Raw genomic sequence first — 13,932 nt, 5'->3', positions numbered from 1 at the left:
GCGCATGCACTCTCTATCGCAAACCTTTACATGCACTTTGCAGAGTCCCACAGAGCTTGTAAGAGCATCATAGGTCATGGAAGCATTGTTGAAGCATCACAATTGATCTGTTTTATCTCAAGCTTCCACTTAGTATCTGCAACTGCAACTAAACTTTCCTCCCTACCCCGGCTCACGACATTGTGGGTCAACCCCCAGTGGGTGGACTGCAGTGGGTTCAAGAAGGCAGCTCACCACCACCTCCTCAAGGGCAACTAGGGATGGATAGTAAATGCTGGCCGGCCAGCAGCACCCGCGTTGCATGGATGAATAGAAGTGAACATGAATTCACATACGTTTAAAGAAAATAGAATTATAAAACAAACTGAAAAGTATATAGGCCCATCATGGGATCAGAGTGGGTTGGATTTTATGTCCCTCTGCTGGACTTGTTTGTGGTCAGGCTGTGGGATTCCAAACCATATCAATGGCTCGCTCCCCACCCCCCCCCACCACCCAATTTCCCATCCTCTCCTCAACTGGCTCTCCACGATATAGTGGGGGGGGTGGGACATTAGTAACCCTTCAGTCATTTATCAAAGTTAAATAGTTAATGAGCAATTCAGTTAATGAGCAAACATAATGCTGTCCTCATCATAAACTGACTGGCGTGGGCAGACGGGTGAACTTCAGAGACTCTTTAAAAAAACATAACATGGTGGCAAATGTTGGATTGTCCAGGGTGGGTGGGGGGGGGGGGGGCGGTGGTGGGGGGTGGGGGGCAGGGGGCAGGGGGCAGTGGGTTGTGTCTTTTGGAGAGGTTGTGTCTGTGTTGGGGGCGCCTCCTCCCTTCCCCATCCAGGATGTTCCAATCCCTTTGTTCCTCCCTGACTTTTGACTCTTCCCAGAGCTTACTGGAATTACTCTTCTAAGTGTTTGAGTCTCTGGGCAATGCCCACTGCTCCAGTCCTGTCTCTGCTGGAAGCGCTGCTGGTTAATCAGGCTGGCCAGCCTCACTCCTACTCCCCCCATAGACATCAGTCCAATATGTGTGTATTGATCAACCCCTGAATCTGACAATTTCCCTCTTCCCCATGTTGCAAAGTGCCTTTCTCCATTAAAAAGTACTATAGTAAGTGCACAAACCACTGTTGTAATTCTGAGCAGTTAGATTGTACATTGCTATTAAATATCAAACCTTGAGCTCAGCATTTCACTTATTATGTGATTGTTTTACATTTTTTAACTTCAAGATTCCCGGACTCCCACAACAGCTCCAGATGTTTCATCCATTACACTTACAGCAGACCACACTGGGACCGAATCTACTGCGACTACCCTTCACAGTATGTACACTTTATCTTAAGCTTATCCAGAGCAGGTACTGAATTCCAAATGAAAGTGATGGAATTTTCTGTAACAGCCCCACACCTATCTGCGTTCCTCAGAGACCAATCCCTCCGTGACTCCTTTGTTAGGTCCACGCTCCCCCCCCCCCCGCCTCACCAACCCACCCTCCACTCCCAGCACCTTCCCTTGCCACCGCAAAACATGTAAAACCTGCACCCACACCTCCCCCCACCCCCCACCTCCATCCAAGGCTCCAAAGGAATCCTTCCACATCTGGCCCTCTTGAACTGTCCTACCTGTCCATCTTCCTTCCCACCTATCCACTCCACCCTCCACTCTGACCTATCACCATCACCCCCCCCCCACCTGCGTCTACCTATCACAATCCCAGCTACCTTCCCCCAAATCCCATCCCCTCCCAGTTATCTGTCAGCCCCCTTGCATACCCCCTCACATTCCTGATGAAGAGCTTATGCTTGAAATGTATCCTGTTCCTCAGATGTTCCTCCTATACTGCCTGACCGGCTGTGCTTTTCCAGCAGCATACTTTTTGACTCTGATCTCCAGCACCTGCAGTCTTCACTCTGTCTCCCAGTTGATTATAACCTCACTGCGAAACCTCTTCCAAGGATGCAGTCCTCACTTTCTCCAAGTTTACCACTCGAGTGTGGAAGGTGGTAAAATCACCCCTCATATTGTCACGGTTATATCAGGTCCCGGACCCCCCTGTGGCTTGCCACTCCAACACACAATCCTGCTCCCACGTCCACATGTCTGTCCTTGGCCTGCTGCAATGTTCCAGTGAAGCTCAACGCAAAATGGAGGAACAGCATCTCATCTTCTGACTCGGCACGTTACAGCCTGCTGGTCTCAAAATGAATTCAACAACTTCAGATGATTATCCCATCTCGACCCCTCTGTTTTCATTCTGCTCCGTAATCTTATTTCATTAATTTTATTTTACTTATCCTTTTTTTCATATTTTGAAATTTTTTTTTCACTGTTCTGTACCTCTTATTTCTTGATTGTCTCTCCTTCTCTTGCTCCCCACTCTCGCATCATCTTTTTTCTCTCCTCTTCCCCCTTTGCTACCCTTCTCCCCTGTTTTCCATTTTGTCTCTGCTTCACCCATTACCCACCCCCATCCCCCACATATTTTGTCACATAGCACCGGCTTCAGCCTTGGTCACTCACAGCTCCTAATCTCCCTATAATCTCTCTCTGCACTGTCATTATCACCTCTTTACTGCTACCTTTGCTTCTGGAGCCATGACTCACCTTCTCTCAGCCTAGTATAAATACCTCCCTATTTCTCCCTTTTTTTAGCTTTGACAAAGGGTCAGTTATACTCGAAATGTCAGCTCGTTTCTCTCCTTACAGATGCTGCCAGACATGCTGAGATTTTCCAGTATCTTCTCTTTTGGTAGTTTATATTTCAGATTGTTTTAGGGCAATCTGGCTAATGAAAGCTGATTTAAAAGTAACTTCAAAAAGGGAATTGACTAAAAAATTAAAAGGGAAGCATTTAGAAAGGAGGCAGTGAGCAAACAGACAGGAGAATGGATTAATTGGACAGCTGTTTTCAAGAGATAACATGGACACGATCGTGCAAATGGCCTCCTCCTTAGCTGTATTGTTCTATTGTTCTGAGCAGTCAGCTGATTGGGTCACCTCTTCAATTCTTTGAAGAGGTGACAAGTAGGTTAGACCAGGGAAACCTAGTGGATGTGGTCTATCTAGACTTCCAAAAGGCCTTTGATAAGGTGCCACACGGGAGGCTGCTGAGCAAGGTGAGGGCTCATGGTATTCGAGGTGAGCTACTGGTATGGATTGAGGATTGGCTGTCTGACAGAAGGCAGAGAGTTGGGATAAAAGGTTATTTTTTGGAATGGCAGCTGGTGACAAGTGGTATCCCACAGGGTTCAGTGGGACCGCAGCTGTTCACATTATATATTAATGATCTGGATGAAGGGACTGGGGGCATTCTAGCGAAGTTTGCCGATGATACGAAGTTAGGTGGACAAGCAGGTAGTACTGAGGAAGTGGGGAGGCTGCAGAAGGATCTAGACAGTTTGGGAGAGTGGTCCAGGAAATGGCTGATGGAATTCAATGTGAGCAAAAGCGAGGTCTTGCACTTTGGAAAAAAGAATACAAGCATGGACTACTTTCTAAACGGTGAGAAAATTCGTAAAGCCAGAGTACAAAGGGATCTGGGAGTGCTAGTCGAGGATTCTCTAAAGGTCAACATGCAGGTTGAATCCATGGTTAAGAAAGCAAATGCAATGTTGTCATTTATCTCAAGAGGGTTGGAATATAAAAGCACTGTTGTGCTACTGAGACTTAATAAAGCTCTGGTTAGCCACCATTTGGAGTAATGTGTCCAGTTTTGGTCCCCACACCTCAGGAAGGACATACTGGCACTGGAGTGTGTCCAGCGGAGATTCACATGGATGATCCCTGGAATGGTAGGTCTAACATACGAGGAACGGCTGAGGATCCTGGGATTGTATTCATTGGAGTTTAGAAGATTAAGGGGAGATCTAATAGAAACTTACAAGATAATACATGACTTGGAAAGGGTGGACGCTAGGAAATTGTTTCTGTTAGGCGAGGAGACTAGGACCCATGGACACAGCCTTAGAATTAGAGGGGGTAAATTCAGAACAGAAATGCGGAGACATTTCTTCAGCCAGAGAGGGGTGGGCCTGTGGAATTCATTGCCGCACAGTGCAGTGGAGGCCGGGACGCTAAATGTCTTCAAGGCAGAGATTGATAGATTCTTGATGTCACAAGGAATTAAGGGCTATGGGGAGAATGTGGGTAAGTGGAGTTGAAATGCTCATCAGCCATGATTGAATTGCAGAGTGGACTCGATGGGCCGAATGGCCTTACTTCCACTCCTATGTCTTATGGTCTTATGGTCTTATGGTCTTAGGTGACATTTGGGCAATCTTTCAGTTGGTGCTTTTCACTCTATCATAGATTTTGAGCATCGCTGCCAAAGCCAACATTTATGACCCATCCCTGATTGCCTTTAACTGAGTGGCTTGCTGGAGCCATTTCAGAGGGAGCCACGTTACAGTTTAGTCACTTGTAGGCTAGACCAAGAAAGGTTGGAAGATTTCCTTTCTAAAGACAAAGGGGTATTTCCAAGATAAGTGGTAGTTTCATGGTCACCATTACTAGGACTTAGGCCATAAGACACATGAGCAGAAGTAGGCCATTCGGCCCATCAAGCCTGTTCTATCATTCAATGAGATCATGATCTGATAATCCTCACTCCCACTCTCCTACCTCTCCCCTTAGTTCCAGTACAGATTAAAAATCTATCTCAGCCTTGAATATACTTAATGACCCATCCTCTGCAGTAAAAAATTCCACTTGTTTTCAATTCTATGATTATTAATTAAAATTAAAATCCACCAAATGCCTTGATGGGATTTGAATCCATGGAGAGTTTGGGCCTCTACATTGCTAGTCCAGTCCTATTGCCACTGTACCATTGTTTCTCCTCAAGCAGAATGGCGCAGAATTTGGAAATTGTTGACGTATTTCCCCAGTGAATGGGGTCTGGGAGCCGCGGAAGGTCTATCTACAGCAATAGTCCTCATTTCTCCAGAGCTCTAGGCAAGAGAACCAAAAACCAGACCATTTCCCTCAACGTAATTGCTGTCCAGTCACTATCCAGTCCCAGCTGGGAATATTGTGCTGCAGTATAATGCAGGATACAGTCAGTATTGAGGAAATTTTGAGTCAGTGTGAAATCTGGCCATTGACACTCTGTTCCAGGTATATACAGAGTTACCATCTCTGAGCTGGGAGCTGGAACCACAGTCAGAAAATCTGAAAGTGCAGGGTTCCCTGAACTGTCTGGAGTTTTACTCAAGGGCCTTTTAGAGTACATTATCAAAGCCTGATTGATGTCCAGTAGGAAAGGCTGTGATTTGGTTTTGTGAGGAGTTAGGTGGAGTGATGGATGGGAGAGTCGGTGGGAAATGAGCTTGTGCTTGTGTTTGAGACAGAGGTGGGGGGGATGAGATGGTATTGAGCTGGGAGGAGCAGAGACACCTTGGGGAGGGTTACTGATGATGGGGTGGAATCTAGAGGAGATAGGATGGAAGGGTTTGATGATTGGAGTGGGGTCAGCTGGTGATCTTGGAGCTGGAAGCTCAGACTGATCACAGAGAGGAGATTTGTTTGCACATTTCCAATCTTGCCCCTAGAGGTGAAACGCATACTCTTCTCCCCTCTTGGGTAACTGCGTTTGGACTCAGTCTTTATGTATCTGATCTTTCCTGGCTTCAATGACACCATATTAAACATACAATCGTGCAGCCTCCTCATCAAGGTTCAATGAGTAATTCTCCTGTTGACAGCAATTTGACTCTGTACCCAGCTTCCCTCACCCTTCAGCCTCACCAAACCTGGCTCACTGCTTCCAATTATGATCTGGAATCTGCTCAGAGTCAAGTTCAAAATGTTTAACTTTGCACTTTATCCAAATCCAGTTATTTTGGGCGGGGGGGGGGGGGGTGGTGAGGTTGAGCAACACTGGCTGGTTAAAAGGATCATAGTGCTACTCTCTCCTTCCAGAGAGATGCTTGCTGGTGGTTTAACCTGAGCGTCACTACACCTCAGACAAGGGGAGAGTTTGAGAAAGACAGTTCATTCAGTAGGATAAACAGACAAAACCTGTTGTTTCGAGACTTCAGAGAAGCTGAGAAAAGGAATCCAGATTCTCTTCTTTTTAATGTAAGTTGTTGTCCCTTCAAATTGTTCAAGGAGTACAATTAATTAAAGCTCTTTCTGTTTAGTTGCAGATGTGACAGACCAAGTTTCTGAACAACTTACAACCATGAAACACACAACTCCCCAGACTGGTAAACTTAATAAGTTTTCATTCACTTGGGGTAAAGTTGTTGTTATGTCAGCCACAGGAAGGTATGGCTCCAAGTAAATGTATTATTGTGAGTGTGAGAGACTGTCTGAAGTCAGTAAGTGGCTTCCTGCTTCTCCTATGGGCAGCGTGTAATCTACCCGATTGTAGACTCTGCTGCATCCATTTCATTTTCTGGGAAAATGCTGAGCTGAACTATTTCCTAAACATTAAAAGTAATGAAACAAACCTCAAACTTACTCATCTAAGGGGGGTGGGGATGGGGGGAGTTGGGGGAGCAGACTTAATGTGGACTTTAGCATTCAAATCTTTCTGAATTCAGAAATCAACCTGATCTCAAGCTGCTAAGGAATCCTGAGCAAATGTTTTTCCCACTGTGAGCCCATTTTGGAGTTTGGAAATTGCCATGACCCCTGGACGAGAGCTATGAGGATATTGGAGTGGGAGAGGGTGCTGTACAGGAGCAGAGTAATGAGAGAAGAGGCAAATCAAGAGTGTGAGGGCAGGAGGGAGAGGGGCAGGGCTCCATTATGGCCATTACTGCCTCAGAACCCCCAAAATCTCAGATCGTAATCCCAATTAGGAACCCAACACCCAGTTTGGAACATCCTTCCTTAGGCCTCTCACTGGCCTTTTAGAGAACCTCATTCTATGTTAGGGAATCCAAACAGAACAAAACCCTACACATGAGTCGGCACGGTGGCTCAGTGGGTAGCACTGCTGCCTCACAGCGCCAGGGACCTGGGTTCGATTCCAGCCTTGGGCAGCTGTGTGGAGTTTGCACATTCTCCACGTGTCTGCGTGAGTTTCCTCCCACAATCCGAAGATGTGCAGGTCAGGTGAATTGGCCATGCTAAATTGCCCATAGTGTTCGGTGCATTTGTCAGGGGTAAATGTGGGGAATGGGTCTGGGTGGGTTACTCTTTGGAGGGTTGGTGCAGACTTGTTGGGCTGAAGGGCCTGTTTCCATTCTGTAGAGAATCTAATCATTTAGCAGGCTGACCAACATCTGGACCTGAACCACGTCCTTGATTTACAACCAGAAGGAAACATATCAATGTAGGACTGTTGTAAGAGACTAACTGTGAATATAAATTTCCTTTGAGATTATCCTTTCTTTTCTTGGTTAAGGAACAAGATTACAGTGATGTATTGGTTGATTTATTTGAAAGCAGTCTTAAAAAATGCTCATTTAAAAGTGAGGACTGAAAACTATGATCATCTGAGAATGTTTTCAGCTAGATCCATTCGTCTGGTGAATGGTAACAACAGCTGCCAAGGCAGAGTGGAGATTTTCTACGGCAACAATTGGGGAACCGTGTGTGATGATGAATGGAATATTAAAAACGTGGCAGTGGTGTGCAGGCAGTTGGGATGTGGTGGTGCCATTACTGCCACCGACCTGAGCTACTTCGGCTATGGCCGTGGCCCGATATTGCTGGACAACGTGAACTGTGAAGGGACAGAGTCATCCTTGTCAGACTGTTTTAACCTCGGCTGGGGAAAGCACAACTGCAGACACCATGAAGATGCCGGTGCTATTTGTGTAGGTAAGGCCGACGTCAATAGCAACACACTTTTACGTGGAAAACAACCAATCACACCATTTCTTGCATGATCGGGATATCCCAAGGTGCTTCTGGTGCAGGTGTCATTGTCACTTCAATGCGGCAGCCATTTTGCACCCAGGGAGGCCTAACTAATAGTATTGAGCTAATATGCTCATGTTATGGTCCCCTCAATATATTTTAAGAAGACAGCCTAGACCCTTCCCTTTTCTTATTTTAAAGGTAGATGAGAAGTGCTATGTTCCAGATGGGATGTGATTGGTCAAACTACTTGATGTTAAGCAAAACATAATTTAATGAGAAGCCATAGTTAAAATACAAACAAAAGAAAGAGAAATTTAGAATAACTTAACCAACTTATTGGAAAACTTAACCAAACAACATACTAATTAACTGTTCTAATATAGCAACATCCAGCAAACACACACCTTGGCAAAAAGGCAAATTCAGACACAGTTTCTCAGATGCAGTTCTCCAATCCAGGAGGAAAAAGTATCCAGAGAAAAATCAGAGAAACTAGCAGCTAGGAGACATTCACTGAAGCTTCCAACTCTTTTGAGATTCCAAAGGCTTCTGCTCAAAACTAAATCTAAAAAGTAAAAAAAAAGAAAGCCTGATCTGTGAGAGCTGGCCACACCCATTCTGTCTCCAATGTCCCAATTAAAAACAAACTCCCCAGCCTTCACGAACTGTTTAATTTCTTAGAGACAGCTTGTCACCTCTGCCTTATAACCTTCTTCAAAAAAAACAACATGACTAAATAACCTGTTAAAGTGACAATATCGTCACATTGAACAGGACAACACGATGCTTCTCTGAGACAGAAGTGACACAGGATCTCCCATGTGAAGCCCAGAGGGCGGCATAGCTCATTCATAAGATGGCAACCCCCTCCCCCCCAAAATAGTGCTATATTCCCTTGGCACTGCAACCAAGTGTCAAGGGAGATCTAGTGCTTGACACCCTCCCTGGAGTGGGACTTGAACTTATAACCTTGGAGCTCAGAGATGTTCAAAGATATGCAGTTTCGGTGGATTGGCCATGCTAAATTGCCCATAGTAGTAAGGGATATGGAGGCTAGGTGGTTTAGCCATGGTAAATGTGGGGTTATAGGGATGGAGTCAGGGGTTGGGATGCTCTTCTGGGGGTCAATGCAGACTTGATGGGCCGAATGGCTTCCATCTGCATTATAAGGGTACTATGATGTTTCTGTGAACTCAGCGATTTTGAGGCCAGAGGAATTTAAACCACAGCAGAAAGGGTGCCGATTGGTTCCTTTATGCCCTCTATACGTGGCATACACTTGTACATGGGGATCAGTTTCCTACAAAAGAACATGGTGAAGCTTGTGTCTTTTTTGAATTCCTTGAGAGCCTTCTGTTTCCCTTTTATTTTCCATGGCAATGCCTCAGACAATTGGAATCAACTTGCCAACAAATCAGCGCTCTTTTCTCCTGTGGTATAAATAGTTGGGGTTGTTTGAGATTTGGCATTCTGTAATTGTCCTGATGAGCACAAGGCAAAAGGTTTCAGCTTCCTGTCTCTTCTCAGCAATTAACGGCTTTTGCAATAAGGAACAGAATTATTTTGGAGCTCATCAGATTTAACGAATGAAAATGCTTTTTGCCACCATAGTTAGTATGTAAATCCCAACGGATCTGGTTTGCAGGTCAGTGAGATTCACTCTTTTCATTGCCTGGGTTCCAGCCAAATGCAGTGCTAGAAGAGTCCATTTGCATCCAGCTCATGTCAGCCAATGAAAAGCCATGAGCCAAGGACGACATTTTACTCTGGTTTTATACCACCTTGACATTATGGGTGTGCTACATGAGGGAGAGACAATTGACTGAGGAGCCACTTTACTGGCTCAATGTCACTGACTGCCATTCCTTTCAGCCCTCCTCTCCTTTCTTATCACATCCTTTGCTGTCTCTTCCATGTCCCCTTTCCCCTCCCTTCTCTCCCCGCTCCAGTCTCTCCTCTCATGTTCCCTCCCTTCCTTTCTCATCCCCTCTCTCTCCCCTCTCTCTTCCACCTCCCCTCTTCTCACTGCTCTTCCTCTCTTTTCCGCTCCTCTCCCTATCCCCTCTCTCCTCTCCTTCCCACCTCTCTCCTGTCCTGTCCCAATCCCCCTCCTCATCTCCTTGCCAGTGGAATTCGCTCCCTACCCTCAAGTCGAGGCATTTACCCACTTTACGTTTTGAAACACCCATGATTCAGAGGGCACTGACAGATGTAGGAAGCTTATTTCTCCTTCTGGGAGAGTCTAGAAGCAGAGGGCATCATCTGAGAGTGAGGGGGTAATCCTTTTAAGACAGAGACAAGGAGCAATGTCTTCTCTCTGAGGGTAGTTGATCTGTGGCATTCTTTACCACCGAGGACTGTTGAGGTTGGGACATTAAGTATATTCAAGTCTGAGAGATTTTTAATCAGTAAAGAATTCAGGAGCAAATGCAAGAAAGTGGAGTTGAGGATTATCAGATGAGCCATGATCTCATTGAATGACAGAGCGAACTCGATGGGCTGAACGGCCTGCTTTGCTTCCACATATTATGGTTTTACGGTCATCAAAATGATACTATGGGATAGTGGTACCAATATATTAAAAAAACAGCCCAGGTAGTTTCCATTTCCTGTATTTGATACATGTACTTCCTGTTTTTATTGTCACACATGTGGCTCACAGGAAGACAGCAGCAAATTAGAAAGGAGGGGAGATGAAAACTATGAGTCAAAAGTGAAGTGTGTGTGTGTGTGTAAATCATTGAAAAGTCATTCATAGCTTTGGTTAACCATGAGCAACACCAAAGAACTTTGCCAGCAAATTGTTAAAAAAAAACTAAACTACCAGGGAACGAAGGTACCACCATGAATTATAGCCCGCAAAGACCAAACCATCTGAGAGGAAATGATACAGGATTTTGCTTCAGCATCTGCTGTGTATGTTCTGTCACCCCAGGGGCTCCCATAAAAGAAGCACTTGGAAAGCTCTAGAATTTGGCCAAGTTTCAATATTCTCCATGAATAAACAAATCCGTGTGGATAGGAACTGAGACATCCCAAATCGCCAGTTATCCCAAATCGCCAGACAGTTATCGCAAATCGCCAGACAGTTCACCAGTCACTAACGGAGATCTGTATTTCATTTCAGAGTATAAAACTCCCGAGGTGACAGGTTCTGGCAAACAAGCGCCAGTAATAACCACGACAAGAACATCACAAGCATTGAAGACGGCAAAAGGTAATACACAATATAATCAGTAACCATTGAATTATTTCAGAAGCTTTTAGCAGTGTGCATTGGGCTATGTAACCATGGGAACATGGTGTGATCGTTTTGTACGGGCAGTGTTCTTAAATTAAGTGATGAATGCATCAGTACTGGGTTGATTCTCATTGCTAACCTGTCTATCTTTGTTCCATTATTGCTGTCATACCTCACCCCTAACCTCCCTGTCACTCTTCAGCAACATGCCTCAATTGAATGTGCTCTGATATTGCCTCCATTGCCAAAGTGGGAATCTCTTATTTGCTGCGTGTATGTGAGTCTGAGTGTGTGTGTGTGTCTGTGTCTGTGTCTGAGTGTGTGCGCGTCTGAGTGTGCGCGCGTGTCTGAGTGTGCGCGCGTGTCTGAGTGTGTGTGTGTGTCTGTGTCTGTGTGTGTGTCTGAGTGTGTGTTTGTGTGGGTGCATTTAAACACAAGACATAGAAAGAAGCAAGTGCAAAGATGCATTATTCTTCCTGGAGTCTATTTTTTGCAAGGCCTTGGGCTTAATCTGTTTATTTCAACAATCTAATAGTGCACTTGATTTCCTACACTGTGCTAGTTAATACCTCTACAGAGATACACAGACATTTCTCAGTGCCTGTCATTTGTTGAGGAGGTTACTGCACGTTTGATTGGCAGGTTCTTGTGGCTAGGTTCCAGCATAGATTCATCTCTCTCTCTCTTTATCCTGGCGGCTTTTGTTACACATACGTCTTGCATTTGAACCTTCTTAAATCTGAAAATGCCCAGAGCCACTGACTGGAAACAAGTAAATGTGAATGCAATCATTCACCCAGTGCAGCAAGTTAGATTCTCTGAATGGTTGTGTTTACAGACATGCCCCCAGTGCAGTCACATTGCCTGTGTCATCACTGCCAATGGGATCCCTGCATCAAGGAATACGACCAAGAAAATACAAGTGTATAAGGCAGACCTCAGGCTTGTTCCGCCATTCAATAAGGTCATGACCACTCTAATTGTATTTTGAATTCTTATCCACCCGAATCATCCTCGATTCCCCTGGCGAACAAGAATCTATCCTTACCTTCCAACAATTCAATGACCCTCACTTCACTGCTTTCTGAAACAGTGAGTTCCAAACTCTTCTCAAATCTCTGAGAGAGAAACAAATTCTCCTCATCTCTGTCCTGAAAGGATGACCCTTGACCATTCATTGCAAAACTGTGCCCCCCACTACATACACACACACACACACACACATCCTGTCCCCTCCCATCTTGTAAAGACATTCAGGATCTTATACACTTCAATTGAGTAATCCCTCAATCTTCACTTGTGGAGCGTTAAGACCAAATTCTTAGGTTTTCCGTGTGCTTCACATGTTTAAAAATCAATTCAAATCTTGGGATCGTTATTTACTCACTGTTGCACACCCAATACTTGTCCACCCGTTCCCCAGCCCTCATTGCTTCCCTCCCGCTTGCTTACTGTTGACTGGCTTTGGGAGCAAGAAGGAGAGGGTGAATGGGTAGAGTGTTGGGGAAGAGAAGGAGATAGGGAGCCTGGTGCCAAGTGGCAGAATGGTATGCCAAGTGGAGCAGGGAGTGGAGTGAGGTTGGCATGGCATCGTTGGGCATCAGTACACCACCCATGGGTATATTGGTGGATTTAGCACTGGCTCCCAGTTCTAGGCACACCTCAATGGCAGCAACATCGACTTCCTGTTCCAATATATTTCATTTTGTGGTCAGATTAGAAATCTATAGAGAAAGAGAATTTCTTCAAGTGGAGGGATCTGGGTACAGAGAGTAATTCAGAAAGCTAATAGAATGTTTTCATTTACTGTGAGGGGAATTAAATGCAAAATGCAAAATACATCAGTTATAGAAGGCATTAGTCAGACTACCTTGTTAACCTACTGGATCAAATAGATATCTCCCTCAGGTTGACCCTCCGAGCTCTTCCTTCAAGTAAGGGACCAAAATTCTGAAATTCCCTCTCTAGATGTTTTTGTTTCTCTAATTCTGTTTCCTATTTATAAAGTCATAGAGGTGTACAGCATGGAAACAGACCCTTTGGTCCAACCCATCCATGCCGACCAGATATCCCTACCTAATCTAGTCCCACCTGCCAACACCCGGCCCATATCCCTCCAAACCCTTCCTATTCATATATCCATCCAGATGCCTTTTAAATGTTACAATTGTACCAGCCTCCACCACTTCCTCTGGCAGCTCATTCCATACGCATACCAACCTCTGCATGAAAATGTTGCTCTTTAGGTCTCTTTTATATCTTTCCCCTCACATCCTAAATCTATGCCCTCTAGTAGTGGAGTCCTCCACCCAGGGAAAAGACTTTGTCTATTTATCCTTTTCATGCCCCTCATGATTTTATAAACCTCAATACGTTCGACCCACAGCCTTCGATGCTCCAGGGAAAACAGCCCCAGCCTATTCAGCCTCTCCCTGTAGCTCAAATCTTCCAACACTGGCAACATCCTTGTAAATCATTTCTGAACCTCTTCAAGTTTCACAACATCTTTCCGATAGGAAGGAGACCAGAATTGCATGCAATATTCCAACAGTGGCCAAACCAATGTCCTGTACAGCTGCAACATGACCTCCCAACTCCTGTACTCAATACTCTGACCAACAAAGGAAAGCATACCAAACACCTTCTTCACTATCCTATCTACCTGCGACTCCACTTTCAAGGAGCTATGAACCTGCACTCCAAGGTTTCTTTGTTCAGCAACACTCCCTAGGACCTGACCTTTAAGTGTATAAGTCCTGCTAAGATTTGCTTTCCCAAAATGCAGCACTTCACGTTTATCTGAATTAAACTCCATCTGCCACTTCTCAGCCCATTGGCCCATCTAATCAAGATCCCATTGTAATCTGAGGTAA

General features: G+C 45.0%; 1 protein-coding gene across 1 annotated transcript in view; it reads left to right on the top strand.

Moving 5' to 3' along the window:
- Window positions 1-13,932, top strand: part of LOC140491234 (scavenger receptor cysteine-rich domain-containing group B protein) — a 78,523-nt gene that overhangs the window by 39,088 nt on the left and 25,503 nt on the right. Inside the window, exons 7-10 of the mRNA XM_072589207.1 lie at window positions 1,233-1,325; window positions 6,144-6,209; window positions 7,465-7,776; window positions 10,946-11,035. Coding sequence (XP_072445308.1) covers window positions 1,233-1,325; window positions 6,144-6,209; window positions 7,465-7,776; window positions 10,946-11,035 — 561 coding nt within the window. The remainder of the gene's footprint in view (window positions 1-1,232; window positions 1,326-6,143; window positions 6,210-7,464; window positions 7,777-10,945; window positions 11,036-13,932) is intronic.

Source organism: Chiloscyllium punctatum, chromosome 19 (genome assembly GCF_047496795.1).
Source record: "Chiloscyllium punctatum isolate Juve2018m chromosome 19, sChiPun1.3, whole genome shotgun sequence".
In the NCBI taxonomy this organism is placed as follows: Eukaryota; Metazoa; Chordata; class Chondrichthyes; order Orectolobiformes; family Hemiscylliidae; genus Chiloscyllium; species Chiloscyllium punctatum.
The sequence above is the reverse complement of the archived record's forward strand: the minus strand, read 5'-3'. Positions and strand labels throughout refer to the sequence as shown.